The following is a 20719-nucleotide window of genomic DNA, read 5'->3' on the forward strand; positions in this document are numbered from 1 at the left end:
CTCTTAAAGATCATTTACTAAGTTAGAGACAAATTTTGATCAATATCAGTGAAGTGAATGTCCACATTTAAAAAAAAAAAAAACTTATCCAGATTCTTATAAGTAATGTATATCAATGCAGCATGAATCCATGTTAATTTGAGGCATTTATGGATATCTGGTTTCTGGATAGACTCCAGGTGATTGAGGTTTCACATAAATGACTTATAAATAACTGGATTGCTACTATCATACCATAGCATCCAAATGAAGAGTATTTTAATTCTTTAATATTATTTAACAGGGTAGCACAAAGACTCTCAGATCAAGGTACATAAAAATCTAATTTCCTAGGGAAGAAATCATCTACTTGTTAGTCATTTATGGTTCAGAAACTCAGGGCCACAACGGGGATTTGATGACCACATAACCCTTTATCTCATAATTCAATGCTCCCCAATCTAAGATATTAGCACTGTAGGTCTCACCATTGTACAAAGAATGAATATGTGATGGAGAAAGTACATAATCCCACATGTTTACATCTCCAATTTCTCCCACAAAAGACTGTTTTTGACTAAAATTTCCCCCAAAGGAATCTTGCTCTTGTCCCAGGATAATCTTTGCCTCTGCTTTCACCAAATATCCCTTCTTCAGGCCCTTTCTCACTAGGGGTTTATTATTTATCCACATTTCAACTATGCCAGAAACTGACTCCCAGCTTGCACAAATATGGACTGGTAAAGAAAGGTTATCAATGACTTTGAAAGAAATCTTTTCATTCCCAATGAACAGATTATATTCCCCAGTTTGGGACTTATATAGGAGTAATTCATTGTCTTTGCTTCTGGTGGCATAGGAGAAAAGGCTGTAGTGACGTGTGAGGTCAGTGTAGGCACGCAGGCAAATAGTGAAATTTTCCAGTGACTTCTCAATCTGAGGGATTAGGAGGACATGGGCATCAGATGTTTCTTTAGGGAACACCAACACTTTAGATCTCATGTCTGTAAGAAAGAAAGAGGATTAGAAATAGGACTTTCTTTAAACTTTTCAGAATACAGAATTTCACCTACTCTATGACTCTAAATATTGGGAATGAAAACATTCCTTCTGGCGTATATTTCCTTCCATTCTTTCACCAATTCAATCCACCCCCAGTTCCATGTTCTAGACTACAGGCATCAAACACATGGTCACTCTTGCACATCTGAACCAAAATAAAATGTCATTGGGAAATATTTAATAAAATAAAAATACAATAAATCATAGATAATACATTTTAAAACTATCAATATGCCGCCCACAGGGTTCCATGTACACCAATTTGTGACCTCTATTTCTATTTAAGTTCAATGCCATTGCTCTAGACCCAGCCCCGGAACAATTCAAAGACTTCATACCTGTAGGAGCAATAGTCCCTAAAAGACTGTAAAACACCAATATCCCAGTCAAGATCCTCTCCATCTTCTCAGTCTAGAAGTTCCTGTGGCAGTAGCAATCGTTTTGGGAACAATGTTTATAGAATTATCAGAAATTGAGGCTTCACTATTCCTTACTTCAGTGATGATTTTCTCATCTCTGGTCTCAGCACCTTCAGGGATTTTATGCACATGATGGGGGAGGGGAAGAAATATTGCATAAGATTTTTCCCAGCTCTCCCACAGTCAGAGGTGATGATCTGATAAATTCTGATGGAATTGTGGTAGGAAATCGATGGAAGTTATTTATTAGAAATTCCACTGGCTGCCTGAGCTCCTATTTTGTGTGACACAGATAGAGGATCTAGAAAGACACTAGTTCAAAGAATCTAGGAGTTATCAGCAGTGGATGACAGTTAGAGATAAGACATAACTAACAGATTCTGATCCAATAATCCTTCCTGTTGAATTAGGGACCTTGTTCCCTTTCAAAGTTTCCATTTGATCAGCACTTTTATGACTACTTCAAAGTTCTCTTGATCCACATTATATCTTCTAACTGAACTCCAATAGCTCTTTCTGGAGTTCATACCAAACAAAGGACTTTATTTGTATGACTGGATTCTCATTTCATGAATGTATAATGATTTTATCTAGTCCAAATCACATATTCTATCTACAACATCCTGAAAAGGTGGTCATTCTATTTTTGCTTAAACCTCTCCAGTGGTGGAGACTCCCCAAAAAGACCAACTCATTTTTGGATACTAACATTATTAAGAAGTGGTCCTTTATGTGAAGTAAAATAATTCTTTTGTATTCAACTCAATGTTCCAAACTTTACCCTCTTGACTTTTCCATCATCCAAAATTATTCTACCAAGTTTTGAACTTTGAAATTCCTGCTCTCAAATCCATGATTTCTATATTCTTTTCTCTTCCACCAACTCCCACCTCCAAAACTTGCAAATTGTCTTTGTAAACCTCTTTGCCTCAATCCTTCCCTATTCTTCTACTCCATCTAACAACTACTCTGGCTTTATTTTCATGCCTTCAAAATCTCAACCTGGTCCCCAAAAAATCTCATTATCTTCTCCCCAAAATTGACTTTTCTTCCAAACTTTTACTGTTGTCACTTTAAGGCTCTCAGTGACCAGATTTATTAATGTTCCACTCTCCCCAAAAATCTAATTCATTGCCAAATTGTGTCCTTTCTATCTCCATAATATGTCTCATATTTCTCCCTTTTTTTTCCATTCACATAGCTACTCTCATCCCCTCTCACTCAGACTATTTCAATAGCTTTCTAAGTGGTCTTCCTATTCTAAGTCTCAGCTTCCTCCAATCCATCCTCTACCCAGCTATTGTGGTAATTTTCTAAAACAAAGATTTGACCCACTTCACACACACACACATACACACACACACACACACACACACACACACACACACCCTGTAAACTCTATTGGTTCTTATTACTTCCCGGATCAGATAGAAAGCTTTCTGTCTTTCACTTACAGTCCTTTACAGAGAGGTCATTTCCTACCTCTGGTATACTGGACTATTTTATCATTTCTCATGTCTGCAATAAAGAAAGAGGATTAGATATAGGATCTTCCTTTAACTTTACAGAATACAGAATTTCACTTGCTCTCTGACTCTATTCTGGTATACCCTTGTGGTATGCCCTCCTGGTATACTGGACTATTTGTTTTTCCTTATACAAGACATGAATCTCTCAAATCTACTACTAGAATGTTCTTCTTCTCACCTCAGCCTCATAAATTCCCTCTCTTCCTTTCAAATGTAACTCAAGTACCATATTCTATAGGAGTTTTTCCTTGTCTTCCTCCTTTCCTCTAAAGTTTTCCTTTTGAGATTATTTTATGCACATACATATATACACACATTTACATACGTATACATACACACATGCATGTACATACATACAAGACAAAGCTAAGCATACATACACCCATGTGAGCACATGTTTGTATTTATTTTTGCATCTGTGTATTTGTGTATTTTACATGAATAGATATTTGCATGTTGTCTCCCCCTTTAGAATTTAGACACTTGAGGGAAGAAGATGTGTTTTTTTCTCTTTATTTGTATTTATCATTTATCAGACTTATGGTAAATGATTAATAAATGCTTGTTGACTGACTGTCCCTAAAACAAAACTAGTTCTACAAGGCTTTATCCTCTGCCTTGCATTTTTTGCCCTCTTGACTTTGAACCATTTATACTCTATTAATCCTCAATCCTTGGTCACAACTAACAGCTGTTTCCCATGATCCAATTTATTCTTGTCACTGAAAGTTGCAGAAAAAAGTCATGAAACTAAGTAGACTTTGTCCAGTCCAAATTTATGTTATTTAATCTCACCTAGGACCTTATTGCTACAAGGTCTATTTTTCAATTCTGATGGACTCTCTCTCATGCTTCAAATAATGACTACCATAAATCTTTTTCTCTTTCTTTATTCCCATACCAATGCCCCGTACCCTCTCTGAGAGTAAAGGAGAACCACTTTGCTGATACAACCAAAGGCATCCATTGTGAATTTCCTCATATCCCCTACTTAATGCCTCAAAACTTCTCTAAATCTCCACCTTCCTCTTCTGCCTAGTTCCAGTTTCAGATAATTCGACAATGCTAATCCTCCCACTTGTGGTTTTCCCCTCTTATCTCCTCTAGGACTTTCTTGAATTAGCATGAACTTCCTTTCTCAAGGGTTTCTCCTATTAACCAACTAAGTATAAACTTATTTTTTCCCTATCCCTAAAACCTCTTTGATTCTGTAATCCTATATTATCTTTTTTTTTCTATTTCACTGATAGAAAATTAGAAATAATAGTCTATATGTATTGTTCATTTATACAGTACTCATTTGTTCCTGCATCTATCAGAATTCTACTTCTAATTATCCTCGTTCAATGAAACTGATTTCTCAAAGGTCAGCAATGCTTTTTAATAACTCCAATAGCCTTTTCTCAGTCACTATTTTCTTTAACCTTTCTGTAACATTCAACATTATTGACTATCCCCTTCTTCAAGATATTCTCTCCTTCCTGGCTTTCTATGATACTAATCTATTCTGTGTCTCTTTCCATCTGTCTAAGTACTCACCCACCCTGTGTGGCTGTCCATCATAACTCTAGCCTAGAACCTCTTTTTTTCCTTTTTCCCCCTGATTATCTTCTTCAAGGAGTTTAGTGATTAACTCACAATCTATATATCCATCCCTAATCCCTTCCCAGAGTTCTATGTCTTGATTAACCTATGGGACATCTCCACTTAGCTGTTTCACTGATATCTCAAACTCCACATGTCCAAAACAGAATTCATCCCCTAACCTAACTAATTCCCTATTTCTTCTGGTAGTACCACCATATTCCCAATCACTTAGATTGAAAACTCTTTTTATCATTTTTTATTCTTACATCTCTCTTTTAAATCTTCAGTCCATGACCACATGACTTGGGACAGCTAGGCATTACAATTTATAGAATGTTGAACTAAGGAATAGCAGAGATCAAATCCTGCCTCAAATACTTGCTAGCCCATGCCTCTAAGCAAGTTAAAAAATTTCTCTTCAATTCAATTTCTTCATATGTAAAATGAATATAATAGTATTTGCTTGTCATGGTTTTGTAAGAATTGATGATTTAACATATATGTAAAGTACTTTGTACATATTAGTACAAAAATACTGTCTTTTAGCCAATATAACACAAAGTTTGCTCTATTCTACTTACACAAAATATTTTATGTTTATCTTTATTTTCTAACACACACTGCCATCACCCTATCTCAGACTTCATCACCTCTTGCCTGGAATATTCAAATAACCTTTTGACTGAATTTCCTGCCTTCATTCTCTTTCACTTCCAAACAACATTTTATATAGCTACCAAAATAATCTTCCTAAGGCGCAAATCTAATAATGTCATATCATTGCTCAAAAATTATCAGTGACTTCCTATAGTTTTCAGGATAAGTAAAATGTCTGCAGTCTAACATTTAATGCCCCCTCCTCAGTATCTTTCTACTTTGTATTGGACTTGTGATTTTATTAATAAAAAACTCCTCAACCCCAACAATTTTGCTTTCCATTTATACAAAATTATTCAGTCATATTGATAACAGAGAGACAGACAGACAAAGAGACAATGACAAAGAAAGAGAAAATGAAAAAGAAAAAAGAGAGAGAGGAGGAAGAAAAGAAGAGGAGGAAATAAGGGAGGGGGAAGAGAGAGAATAAGTACATCTCATACAAGGAGAGATTTTTCTGATCTTTAATGTAGAAATGGGGACACATGTGAGGTGCTGGCCTCTTTCCAATCTTTCTTCCTTTCTAGAAACATATCCCTGAAGAGAGCCTAGAAATAAATGTATCCTCTTTTAAAGTAAGAAGTCACAAAACAAAACAATTCTTCTTTCCCAAGCTCTTCACCAATTTTGTCTTCATTGGCACAGAGCACTGAGTAATCATTTTTGTTCATTAATAAGGAAAATTTAATAATACTATCATTTATAGTGCACTTCAAGGCCTGCAAAATGCTTTATAAATATGTCTTTTTATCATCATAACAACCATGGGAGATAAATGTTTTTGTTATCATCATTTCGTCAGTAAGGAAACTGAAGCAGAGGTTAAGTGACTTGTTTGAGCAAGAATTTAAACTCAGGTCTCCCTGACTTCAGTCCAGTACTCTATGAACTTTATCACCTAGATGACATTTGTGCAAATACTTAGATTCCAAGGAGAAGAATCCTAGACAAATACCTGATTACATATTTGTATTCTTTTTCTACAAATTGTAAAACTCCTACTGAGAATGGGCTGTTTCATGTATATTTATGTATCTTCAGTATCTAGCACAGTAACTGGTATATAAAGGAACTTTAAAATGATCATCAATTAAATATTTATCCTCATCATATCATCAGTTTCAGAGGTCTGAATTCTCTCCTGCTGCTGCTTTCCTATGAAATTCAGTCCTTGTGCTAGATATAGAAACCATAGGCATCCCAGCCTCACTATCTCTAAGTCTTAAAAGTTAATTGCCCATAAGATTTTCCCCTTTCACCTCCCACCCTTATAATTCTAACCACTCATTGTTGTGACTGGCACCTTCTTGCCATCTTCTTTATTAAGAACCTTCCTCTGAGTGGATGCCCATCATTTGGGGAATGTCTGAATAAGTTATGGTATATGAATAATGGAATATTATTATTTTATAAGAAATGATCAGCAGGCTGATTTCAGAGAGGCCCGGAAAGACTTACATGAACTGATCCTAAGTAAATGAGAAGAACCAAGAGAACATTGTACATAGAAACAAGATTATATCATGATCAATTGTGATGGACTTGGATCTTTTCAACAATGAGATGATTCAAGGCAATTCCAATAGATGTGATGGAGAGAGTCATCTGCATCCAGAGAGAACTATGGGGAGTGAATATAGATCACAATATAATATTTTCACCTCTTTTTGTTGTTGTTGCTTGCTTGCTTGTGTTTTTCTTTCTCATTTTTTCTTTTTGATCTGATTTTTATTTTATAGCATAATAAATGTGGAAATATGTTTAGAAGAATTGCACATGTTTAATAACCTATATTGAATTACTTGCTGTTGGGAGTGGGGAGTGGAAAATGGGGAAGGAGGGAAAAAATATTGGAACACAAGGTTTTACAAGGGTATATGTTGAAAAGTACCTTTGCATATATTTGGAAAAATATAAAAGCTGTTATTATTTTTTTAAAAAGAACCTTGTTTTCCTCCTTGTCCTTTTCTTCCACATTCAGCAGAAGCAGTTTACAATCTCATTTTTGATTTAGGACTGAAAAGGGGCTTTAGCTGATCTAGTCTAACTACATTCATTTTCTAGATAAGGAAATCAAGACCCAAAGAGGCTCATTGATTTCCTCAAAGCCACAAGGGTAGCAAAGCCAGACTCAAAGTCAGATTCACCAACTCCAAATCAAATGCTCTTTCTACACCACAGCATTCCCTAGGTCACCTAATGTTACTTTTATAATCTTTCTCTCTGCTAGAAAAGTCTTATTATATTTAACCTAAATCTATTTATGAAACTTATTTCCTTCCTGTTCTAACCTTAGTGGAAAGAGAGAATTTCTGGTCACCATGCTCTATGGAATATCCTTTATTATCACATTTTCACTTCCCTTCATTTGTTTCTACATATGTTTTAGGGCAGCAAAGATAGGGGAAAGAGATTATTCAGTAATGTGAAAACCTACAGTTGTGGAAGTGTAATTTATTTTTGTGGCGGGCAGTATGGTTATAAAAACCAGCAGAACAAAGCAGAATTTCAAAGAAAATTAATAACTATAGTCAGTTAGGAGAATTATGCATGAAATTCTGGGTAAGTTTTGGGACTATTTAACCTATTCATAACTAGCTCCCACTTGTATCTAAGAGAATTTTTACAAGTTAGTTTTATTTCTACAGGAAAGAGAAAATACAAATTCTTTTTGGGTAGCAAAAAAAATTACCAAAAAAAAAAAGTAGTCTATCTCATCTGTAACCTTTCCTCAATTTATTTTGTGAGAATACAAGCATGATGAAAACCACTTCATATATACCATTGTTACAAACTAATAATGGCATTTCATGTTTTCTGTTACAAAAATATCTGTCATCAATTTCAAAGGACTCATGTTGAAAAATGCTGTTCATCTCCAGATAAAGAACTGGTAAATTCTGAATACTGGTAAATTCTGAATGAAGATTGAAGCATGCTTTTTTCACTTTCTTTGTTTTCTTATGTTTTTATGTTTTCATGACTAATACAGAAATATGTTTTGCAAACCTTCGCATGTATACAATTTCTATTGAAATACCTTAGTTTCCCTGCATTAGGTTTCCTGAATTATAATATCTCAGTTTCCCTGAGTTAGTATCCTATCCCCCCACCCCCAGACATTATGACTGAGTAATTAGGGCTGCGGAGCTCTGGCCACTCTGACATTTCAAAGAGTCAAAAAACTCCAGATGGCTTATCTCAAATACCTAGATGGCACCCTCATCTTTCCTGGCCCAGACTTCCTATATCCTGCTTGACCACCTTCTTCACTCCCAACTTATTAGAATTTATGGTCCTTTCTGAAATTATGATTTACTAGATGTTTCTCCCCCTTCCCTTTGTTTTCCTAATAGTTGGAGCTCTATAAAACTCTCTGGAATTAATTGCTAGATGCTGGGTGTTTTGAGACAAGAGTCTCATGCGGCCAATTAGTCAAAGTGCTACATTAATAAAATATTAAAAACCCTGATCTCTGTCTTGCCTCAATTTCTCTGGCATTACATTATCATATCTCTTGCCTTCTCAAGGTGTAAGGAAGGGATAAGAAGGGAAAGACTCTGAAACTCAAAAATTTTTAAATTAATATAAAAAATGTAAAATGTAATTGGAAAACATTTGATTAAATAAAATGAATTAAAAATAAAAGAAAGTGTATATTATAGTCAATGGGATCCCTATTAAGTAGAGGTGAGCAGAGAAGGGGAGTTCTTTTCTCTATTAATTTTCCTGATCAAATATGAATGTTAACTCTGTTTTGGAATTTGGCCTTATGTTAAGGTAATCATATAGATGAATTTGGTCACTGAAGGCATGAACTGTGTAAAATCTCCTGGGTTTGTTGACAAAGAGGCCATGGGAAAAAGTTACAACCTAGAGATAGAAGACAGGGTTGGTGCCATTTTGAAGCCATGCAGAATTTTTGCAGAGTCAAGCACTTAGTGGGTTTTTTTGTTTGTTTTTATTTTTTTGTTGTTGTTGTTTTTTGTTTTTTTTTGGTTTTGGAGGTTTTTTGTTTTGGGTTTTTTTTTTTACTGTTGCTGTTCAAAGACTCTGAAAAAGCAGCTGTTGCTAGCACAGCAACTGTTCCAGTTAACAGTGCAGCTAAAGCAGGGGAAAGAATTATTGCTATGAATGAACACTGAGCCTAGGATGCCAGGTTGAATGAGATGACCCCTATTGCCCCTACAGATGATTTCCTTCTGTCCTAGTTCTGAGCTAGAGATAAATGGCAGCTGCCATTAATTGCAACATTCCTCTGGAGTCTGTATCTTGCTTCTTTTCTGGTTAGTTTTCCTACCTTATATCTCTCCCCACTCAGATCCAACACCCATTCAACTGTCAAAATTATTTCCCTAAAGCACGTCTGACCATATCACTTCACCACTATATACACACATCATATTCAAGCGATTCCCTCTCCTCTCCAGGAGCACGAGAAAATCCATCATTTGGCATTTAAAACTTTTTATGGGGACAACTAGATGGAGCAGTGGATAGAGCACCAGTCCTGGAGTCAGGAGAAACTGAATTCACATGTGGTCTCAGACACTGAACACTTACTACTAGAAGTGTGATTCTAAATAAATTATTTAATACCTATTGCCCCTCAAATAGAAAGAAAAGGTAAAAAAAAAACCTCTTTATAATCTGATTTCTTCCTACTTTTCCAGTCTTCTCACACATCACACACTTCTACTTTGTAACAGAGCAATATTAGTTTTCTTGATGTTCCTTGCACACAATACCCTATCTGTAAATTCTGTGCATTTCCGTTAGTCAGTTCTTCATCCTTGGAATGTTCTCCTTCTTTACTTTATCCTCCTGATTCTCTTAGCTTCCCTCAAGCCTCAAATAAAATCCCAGTTTTTTCAAGGGATTTCCCCCCATCCTATTCCTTTATTATTGATATTTTCCCTTACAGAATACCTTCCATTTGTTCTGTATATATCTTGCATGTGCATGGTTGTTTACATGTTGTCTTCCACATGGGAATGTGAACCTCTGTTTCTTCCTCTGAAATATGAGAGTAATAATAATATTTACCATAAAAGTCCTAAATGAAAGAATATACTTCTCCCTGCACTAAAGTCATGAGAGGAAGAAATTGTCTTTAAAGAAATCAGGGGTTAGCTCAACTAACCTGGTACACTAGGCTCAGCCCTCACCAGTTACAGTCATTCTTCCTCCACTTCAACTGCAAAACTGACCCAGTAACTGCTTCAGTGTTAACAGCCATTTCTTGCAATTTTTTTGAAGGAGAAATTAGGCAATCATAAATTTAATACTTAGTTCTTCTCCTCTTGCTCTTCTTCCTCCTCCTTCTCCTTCTTCTCCTTCTTCTCCTTCTTCTCTAAATAACCTCAATACCCAATGGCATCCCAGCAAAGAATTTGAATTTCTATCTTTACTTTAATATAGGGCTAGATTTCAGTGCAGGATTATGTGAGAAATCAAAAATCACAAGATGTAAATGTGTAAAAATTCCAGGAATTTTACATAGTGTTTAATATAGTGTCTAAATATTGCACCCCCAAAAATAATTACTTTGGAATACTTGTTGTAGATGATGGTTTACTGTTATATGAATTGTGTAAAAAAAATATTTTTTATTTCATACCCAGCATTGATGAGAGAAGTTCACAAGAAAATATGATTCAATAGGATAACTCAAAAGCTGTTCAAGTTAAGTCTTTCTCCATCTTTTCTCATTCTGTGCCATCACATAAGGCATTGGTGTTTTGAGTGTTGGTTCATTGATACTGCTACAAATGCTAAAATCCAATCAACGGTCTAAATTTGCTCACAATGCTATATATAAGTTAGTCACCAAGTACAATTCTCTGTGAGTTGCTTTATCCTCAAGGAACTCTTAAGCTCCTAAGCTACATTTATAAGGTGCTGCCAAACATTCAGTAAGTTGCAATACTCCTTCTGCCCACAACACAGAGTTCCCCCATACTCAAAAAGCCATGGTATTCCTAAATTTGAATCAGGTTGGTTTTTCTTTTGCTTAATCTTAGAGGGATCCTCACATCTTTACAACAATACTGGTTTCCCCAAATTCTAGTGCAGGAGATTAAACATTAACTTTTAAAAATAAAAATTGCAGCAATCTTCTATCTCTGGTTCCCAAAGGGAGAACTTACTCTCAGTTCTCTTCCCTCTCTACCCATCAATTTGGACACACAATATATAAATCACTACAAATGTTATATATATAAGATTAAATTGATTAATAAAAAAAATAATATCTAGTAGTTATATGGAGCTTTAAGATTTGCAAAAACAAAAATTGCAAACATTTTCTTTTTACAGTGATACTAAGAAGTAGGTACTATTATTGTGCTCATTTTTCCTTTTCCCTGAATGATATTTTGAGCATGTTGTTTAGAACTATCTAACACTTCACAAGAGAAGATAGCAGACAGATAGCAGACACTGTTAGAAGTGTCCCAAGCATCCCTTCTCAGCCCCTTTGTAGATTGGGGCCCTGGAATATGAATAGCCTTTGAGATCAACCTTGGAACAAAAGAGAATTATTGAAAGAAAAATAGATCTCAAAATAGTAGATCTAGAAAGAATGGCTTTTCCAAGTCTGGAAAAGTATCTTTATCTCATTAATCCATCCTACACACACACACACACACACACACACACACACATACACACACACACACACACACACACACACAAACACACACAAAACTTTACTCTGTGAGGACTGAGATTTTATTCAAATCTAAAAGTCTGAGAACTGAGAATAAGTTCAGGAGCTTATTCACTACTAGATCTATGAAAAGAAAGTACTGGTAGTAAGTTAGATATATTTATTGTAAAGACACCAAGGCAGTGACAAAAAGATAGAATTAAAACAAAGGAAAAGATGAAGAAGACAATTTATAACAGATAACTGAAATGCTTTTCAAAATAGATTCTCAAAAAATAGAATGCAAAATTCAGAAAAGGAAGGAAAGTCAATGAAACAAAATCAAAAGACAAGATTATAAGAACATATGAGAACATTTTCTTTAAAAAAAAAAAAAAAAAACAAGATATGGTGTGTAGAGAAAAATATAAAGATTCCTAGAAAAAAATTATTAAAAAGAGCTCTCTTCCTTTTGTGCCCCCCCTTACAACAAGAGAACTAATAGAGTGATATGGAAATGGGAAGTATATGCTTATGAACTGAGAGCATAGTTCAAGGGCATCAAACCCTACTATTCTCTATAAAGACAGAGAATTTTTCATGATTCAAAAATCTAGGTCACAGAGAAAGGAGTTTTGTGGGGCAATATCAAGTCTGGAGGCTTCTTGTGGATACCAAAAATTTCACTGTATCCTGTACTATGTTCTAGAAGACTAAAGTTTAGTAGGAGTTTCTCAGGCAGTATAGACCCGATGAGACAGGATTTGTTTGCTCTATAAGCTCCAAATAATTTTTATCTCTCAGGGACTATAAACTATAAAATCATAATACAAGTCCTGGGAGGTGTGTAAAGAATTCTATATAGTGATAGTGGTGGGGTGTAATATATATTTTTTTGTTCCTAGAGTGAAAAGCAAGTATGAAACATATTTCAAGACTAGAAATAGCTCTCTCAAATGTCAGAACATGCTCAGGCATCATTTCAATAAATTCCACCCAAAAGATAAAGCAGGATCATACCTTCATCCAGTTCTATTAGTAGCATACATATAATTAAATTTCTGAATATTTATGTGGCTATTTTGAACATAAATATGTTATATTTTGGTGAAGCTCTACATGTCCATGAGGCATCAAAGTTTTAATATACATAGGATTAAAATTATTAGCAAAAGTTCATTTTCTTCATTAAATCAACTGACACAGTCTGGTCAGAGTAGAGCTTCTTCCATAGAAGGAAGTTAGGGCAGGAGATGGGAGAATGGGGCAGAGAAAGAGGTCCCTCTTCCCAGGAATAGACAGAAATAGCTTAAGTAACTAATAAACACAAATTACTGAACACTAAAGGAATTTTACCAACACTCTTCCAATTACTAAATTTGGAGCTATGCTGCACTATGGTGGTTTTCAATTTTTTGGGTCTCAAGACCATTATAAACTCTTTAACATTCATTTTCAATATTTTGAGTTAACAATTCTTTAGCTCCCCAATACAAATTATCATTGATCATAGTTTTAAATAGGTCCCATTTAGGATTATAAGGAAAAGTCCATTTGTTCCTGTGCTTTGTGGTGTTTTTAATAGGAATGAGTGTTGCATTTTGTCAAAAGATTTTTTTTATATCTATTCAGATAATCACATGAATTTTGTTATTTTCTTTATTTCATCGTCCTTGCATTCTTGGTATAAATCCCACTTGATCAAAATATATGATCTTGGTGATATACTGGCATTGCCTCCTTGATAATATTTTATTTACATTTTTTTGCATTAACATTCATTAGAGAAATTGGCCAATGGTTTTCTTTCTCCATTCTTGCTCTTCCTGGTTTAGGCATCAATATGATATTTGTGTTGCAAAAGTTGTTTGGTAGGACTCCTACTTTGCCTATTTTTCCATATAATTTATATAGCATCGGAATTAATTGTTCTTCAAATGTTTGGTAAAATTCACTTGTGAATCTATCTGGTCATTGGGATTTTTTCTTAGATAGTTTATTAATAGCATCTTCAATTTGTATTTTTAAGATAGGTTTGTTTAACTATTCTATTTCCTCTTCTGACAATTTGGACAATTTATATTGTTTATAAATATTCATCCATTGTCCTTAGATTTTCAGATTTTTTTTGTCAGATAATTGGGCAAAATAGCTCTTACTTGCTTTTATTTTATCTTCACTGGTAGTGAATTTACCTTTTTCATTTCTGAAACTGGAAATTTGGTTTGTTTCTTTCTTGCTTTAATAAATTCAGCCAGTGATTTATCTATTTTAATATATATATATATTTTTTAATTTAATAGCCTTTTATTTACAGGATATATGCATGGGTAACTTTACAGCATATTTTAATATATTTTTAATAAAACCAGCTCCTGGTTTTATTTATTAGTTCAGTTTTTTAACTTTCCATTTTATTAATTTATCATTTAATTTTCAGGATTTCCAGTTTCATATTTAATTAGTGATTTTAATTTTTTTCTTTTTTGTTTTTACTGTATTCCCGAGTCATTAATCTGTTCTCTATTTTATTGAGTAAGTATTTAAAGATATAAATTTTCCCTTAAGTATTGTTTTGACTCCTTGGTATTTTGTTTCATTGTTATAATTCTATTTAAAGAAATTATTGAGTATTTCTATTAGTTCTTTGACCCATTTTTAGGATTAGATTATTTAGTTTCAAATTAGTTTTAATCCACATTTTCATGTCCCTTTTTTAAATCTATTTTTTTTTTTTTTGCATTATGGTCTGAAATGTAAATATTTAATATTTCTTTCTTTCTGAATTTGCTTTTGAGATTTCGAAATCCCTTGATAATGGTCAGTTTTTTTGACCTGGACAGGCCATGCACAACTGAGAAAAAGGGATATTCCTTTATATTCCCATTCAATTTTCTCCAGAAAAATCCTTTTACATTGTTAAAATACAATGAAGACCTGCCCCCATAAACTTTTTTTTTGTGGATTATATCTATTGAATAGAAATATGAATTATAAAATTTTAAACCATTTTGTTTAAATTTATTTTTTAAATAATAATAAATGACCTATTACAATGTTAACATAAATAGCATTTTATTTTAAATATATATTTTCCCCAAAATAGTGAGACAGGTGGCACTGTTACATATTATTTTAAATCTCTTTAATGTCAGAAAATCAGTGAGCATTTTAAAGTACCTACTATGTGTCAGGTAATGGGCTAAATGCTAGAAGTAGAAAAATAGGCAAATTATAGTCTCTGCCTTCAAAGGGTAATTAATTTAATTAAATCTAAAGAGACAACAAGGAAACAAATAGGTATAAATAAGCTATAAATTACATATGTATGTGTTTATATATACACACATATATGTATATGTACATATACAAAAACATATACATACACAATGAAGAAAAAACAATTAAGTACTAGAATTGAGAAATTCAAAATGGCTTCCATAATAAGAGGGATTTTAGGTTTGTCTTGAAGGAAACCAGGAAATCTAGGAAAGTAAACAGAGATAATGAGGGGGAAAAGCATTCCACTTATGGGAGACAACCAAATAGGTAGAAGTAAGAGATAGGGTGTTTTGCTTGTGAAATACCAGGGAGAGGAGTGTCAGTGGATGAAAGGGTACATGACAGAGACTAACTGTAATAAGACTGGAAGGTATGAAGGGATGAGGTAATGAAGGGCTTTGAATACCAAACATAGGATTACTTTGGTAATCTTTGGGTTTATCAAACACTATATTACTGTAATCATTGACTATTGTGTTTTACAAATCTAATCTATTCCATTGATCTACTATTCTATTTCTTAACCAGTACAAAATTATTTTGATGACAATGCTTTATAATAAAGTTTTAGGTCTGAAACAGCAAAGTCAGCTTCATTTGTATTTTTTTTTCATTAATTCCCTTGAAATTCTTCACCTTTTTTTTTCTAGATGAATTTTCTTATTATTTTTTCTACCTCTAAAAAAGTAATTTCTTAACAGTTTGGTTGATATGGCACTGAATAAGTAGATTAATTTCAATAGAATTGTCATTTTTATTATATTAGCTTGTCCTGTCCATGAACACTTGATATTCTTCCAATTGTTTAGATCTAATTTGAGTAGAAAGTATTTGGACATAAACTTTCTAACCTATAATTTGGATAGTGCTTCCCTCCCTCACAGATGGTTATAAAGATTAATAGCTTTAGGAAATTTAGGCATGATGGTGCACACCTGCTGCTAGAAGACTGTAAGGCTGTTGGATAAATTTAGTAGGGCCAAAGCTAATCAAATGTCTTTAGTAAATCCATCATCAATATGGCATGCTCATGAGAGCAAGAATCAAATTATCTAAAGAGGAGTGAGAAAACCTAGGTAAGAAGTTGAATCGGTCAAGGTTTCCATGAAGATCAGAGTTGGGTTTAAACATAATAAAGTGAATGTCAGAGATAGGAGTATCAAGCAGGTCTTTTTGTCTCTAAGATCTTACCACAATACCTAAAATTAACATCGGAAACTGTTGTAGAGAAATAACATAACTTTGATCTCAAAGCTAGCAAGAACTGAGTTCAAATCCTGTTTCTGGCACACACACTGGTTGTGCAAATCAATTATCCTTTCATTACCCATAGGCATCTCTTTCAATGATAGATAGATTCAGCTATTTTGAAAAGCAATCTGTAACTATGCTCAAAGAATTATGAAACTGCCTATATTCTTTGACCCAGTAATACCATCACTAGGTCAATTTCCAAAGATGATAAAAGGGAAAAGGAAAGGAATGTATATATTCTAAAATGTTCATAGATGCTCTCTTTGTGGTATCAAAAAATTATAAATTACAGTAATTCCCATTAATTGGGGAATGTTTGAACAGGTTGTGATATATACTACTATGCTATAAGAAATTACAACTTCATTGATCAAAGAAAAACATGAAATGATTTTCACAAAATAATGAAAAACAAAATCAGCAGAACCAAGAGAACATTGTATATAGTTATAATAATATTATATTAATAATGACTTTGAATAAATAAGACATTTTAACCATTACAAATAACAAAATTGACTGTAAAGAACTTATGAAGATACGTTGGATTGATTGCTTTCTAGGAGAAAGGGTTGGAGGGGAGGGAGGGAGGGAAACATGGAACATAGGGTTTTCCAAGGGTAAATGTTGAAAACTATATTTGCATGTATTTTGAAAATTAAAAGCTATTATTTTAAAAATTAATTTAATTTTCAAAAGAACATATGAAGAAAGATTCTCTCTACATCCAGAGAAAGAATTGATAAATAGAAATGTGTATAGAATAATTTTACATATGCATACCTACTTTTGTCTAATAATAGCCATTTCTAGGGAAGATGAGGAAAAAAAATCAGAGGGAAGAATTTACATGATAACTTTATTATATTTTTAAAAGAAATAGAAAGTTGAACCTAATAAATTTTCAGTTTCATGCACAGTTATCTTTTTTATCATAATATGATATATATGGAAATGCTTGTTTTATTCCATAAATTTAAAGTTAATTAAATCTTTGAAACAGATCTATATATATACATACATATGTATGTATATATGCATGTATATGAATATACACACATATATATACATATTTAACATGAAAAGAGCTAGATGAATATATGGAAAAGAAAATGGCAAACCACTCCAGTACCATTGCCAAGAAAATCCCCAAATGGGATCATGAAGAGTCAGATGTGACTGAGAAAACTGAACAATAATTATGAATATATGTTTCTATGCTCATCCATTTTTTGCCATTATCTTTGTTCACCCAAGCTGAAAATAAAAGCAACACAACTATGGAAGAATCTAAGATTCAGGGACATTGAATCTAATGTCCTAAAAAGAAAGAAAGAAAGAAAGAAAGAAAGAAAGAAAGAAAGAAAGAAAGAAAGAAAGAAAGAAAACATCCAGCTATTGGTCCTTTGGTATTCCCAGCATCAACTTTCTTCAAAGTTATGAGCAAAGTCCATACAAAGTTGGACTTGGAAACTACAAAACCATTCACCTCAATTCAGAGTCCCTCAGAAGAGGCTATTAGAAATCAAAATGTCACATCTGCATACAATCTGTAATTCTTCAAGTGAAGAAACAAAATCCTATGTTCACAAAATCTTAATTTCTCCCAAAAGATTGCTTCTTACTAAAATCCATCCCAGTTTATCAAGGAATTTTCCTCTTGCCTTAGAACTGTCTTCCCCTCAGCTCTCACATAGTATTTGTGAACACATTGTTTTCCTCAGTAAAGTTATCAAGAGCAGAATCTGTTTCCTTCTTATCTTTGTATCTCACTTATTACTGCTTATTATATGCCAGCCATTGTGCTAAGTGCTGAGGATATAAATTCAAGCAAGAAAACGTTCTTTACCTTCAAGGAACTTATACTCTAAAAAAGGAAGGCAACAAACAGGCCCAGGAGAGAAAATGAATATTGCCTTGCTTGGCCCCTTCAACAAACTGAAAGTTCAAGAAAGAACTCTCTAATTAATAGGAAAATGTGGTCAATATGTGAGAAGGCAACTGAGTCATGATCATATAAGTCCAGAGAATAGGAAACATGGGGGAGAGAGGACAACTTATAAAAGCTCCTAGTTGTTGGAGGCAGCTCCTAATGTCCTGGTTCATTTTATGTGCTTTATTAATATTTGTTGACTGATTGAGTTAATACTATACATTTCTCTACATCTGGATCTGGTATGACTTACCATTGGGATAGTTTAGTAATAAAATTGACACATTTGGAGGACAAAAGGATATGTAAATTATGATAATTCATATTATCTTAACCCTTTACCTGACAGGCAGTGCTCATTTAAGATATAACCAATGTTTCATTTCATCGTTCATCTAAAACCGGCAGTGCAGATTCAATAAAGCACCATGAACAAAAACATGGGTTTAGCTGACTCTTTGTCTCAAAAGCAAACCCTACTTCTTGACAGAGAGCTCAAATTAGAAAATCAAGATTACCTAAAAGTTCCCCCAGGATTGAATCTTATCTGTACTGAGATCCCCAGAATTCTGTGTATTTAATTCTGATTCTTTTGGGCTTCTAACAAATTTCAGATGGACCCAGGAGATAAGATTTAGACAAGCCACACTTCCAGCTTTCAGAATATAAAAGGTGGATTTCTTTTTTAAGGGTAGATCTGCTAGAAGGCTTCTACTTAGAAGCTTAAGGTAAATCTGACACCTTGTTTGAGCCATTGCTGCCTGGTAAGTGAACCTCAAAAATAATAATATTAATAATTAATACCAAGATGTGAAAGGCATAAGACTTGTTATTTTATAGCTATAGGTGTCTTAGGGTTCTCTCAACTGACAGGATTCCATAGATAAGCCACAAGCATCTTTGTATCCAAGTTACATTTAATGGGGGGTAAAAAGGATAGGGGGCAGACGCATTACTGCTGACTTCCATCTCTCCTGGCTGCTGGTCCAGCCTTTGTTAAGAGGTGGAGGGAAACCTGGGGCATAAAAGCAACACAAATACCGTTAGCACTTTGAAAACTTTCAAAACCTACTGCTTTACAGATTCTTTTTTTACTAGACAGGATTATGACTTTCCTTTAACCAATTCTTTTTTTCTCTTTCTTTGCCTTCTCAAATATTTCATACATTCCTCATGAGGTCATCCTATTCATCCTGATCATAAGAAATGGTTTTATTTTTCAAAATAATCCAAGAATATGCCTCAGGTTAAGCATTTTAGATGTGCATATAATTGAAGTATCTGTTATTTATCAGTGTGAGGAAAGAGCAACAGATTGAAACCCTTCAATACTGAGAAGATCAATTTTAGGAAGCTTTCTGAGGCAGGTAAAATTTAAAGAGTTGCCCACAGTCACATAGTTAGTACACAATATAGGCAATATTTTAACAGAGTTCTTCTCAGCTACATGGCACAGTGGATAGAGTAGGTAAGCCTGGATTCAGAAAGACTAATTTTCCTGGGTACAAATTTTACCTCAGAAATTTACTAGCTGTGTGATCCTGGGCAAATCAATTAATCCTGTTTACTTCATTTTCCTCAACTGAAGAAGGAAATGGCAAACCACTTCAGTATCGTTGACACAAAAACCCCAAAGTGGGATCAAGAAAATACAACTTAACTCTACAATAATTTGATAACAATTTGAATAATTCAATCATTCTTTTGAATAATCAAAAATGATCAATGGCTCCACCTTATTTATCAATTAACCACTTACTAATGAGGAATAATTCTAGTATATACCAAAAAAGGGAGGGGGGGTCATTTTCTGTTTGGGGCAGCTAGGTGGCACTATAGTGCGCAGAGCCTGGGGTCAGGAAGAACCAAAGTTTTAATTTGGTCTCAGAGACTTACTATGTACTCTGTGATATGTAACTTAACCCTTATTTTCCTCTTTTTCCTACACTGGGATGGGGATAATGACATATACTTCCTGGGAATGTTGTGAAGATCAACTGAGATATATAAATCACTTAGCATAGTGCCTGGAATTTCACCAGTGCTATATAATGCTTATAGCTTTTCCTTTTCCCCTGGTCCAGATATTAGTCAATTGCCATAGACTTTTATAAATATGAGGCAAATATTTAAGCCTTCAAAGGTGCTCAGTATTGTGAAGCTTTCATATTTTAGACAATATTTCTTACCTGGTATTGTTAATATATTTTCATTCTTTTTCTTACCTCTTTCACTATCCATTGATCTCATTTGTTAAATTATTCCCTGAGTAGATTCTTACATGTTTAATATATTTTTTCTGTCCTGCTTCATATTTATGACTTATATAACCTCTTTCTACTGTGCACATTTTAGAAACTTTGTAAAA

The 20719-nt window shown here is 33.7% G+C and overlaps 2 protein-coding genes across 2 annotated transcripts in view; one reads left to right on the forward strand and one right to left on the reverse strand.

Annotated features, from left to right (window-relative positions):
• The window catches only part of LOC100915618 (putative olfactory receptor 10J6), a 113911-nt gene that overhangs the window by 52232 nt on the left and 40960 nt on the right, over positions 1–20719 (forward strand). The window lies entirely within an intron of this gene.
• On the reverse strand, positions 232–1576 carry LOC100917076 (serum amyloid P-component). The gene is made up of 2 exons (XM_003767869.4): positions 1380–1576; positions 232–983 (listed from the first exon to the last, which is right to left on the reverse strand). Exons 1-2 carry the CDS (start codon positions 1441–1443, stop codon positions 376–378), a joined length of 672 nt encoding a protein of 223 aa, XP_003767917.1. The 5' UTR covers positions 1444–1576; the 3' UTR covers positions 232–375.

This window comes from Sarcophilus harrisii, chromosome 4 (assembly GCF_902635505.1).
Source record: "Sarcophilus harrisii chromosome 4, mSarHar1.11, whole genome shotgun sequence".
Classification (NCBI taxonomy): Eukaryota; Metazoa; Chordata; class Mammalia; order Dasyuromorphia; family Dasyuridae; genus Sarcophilus; species Sarcophilus harrisii.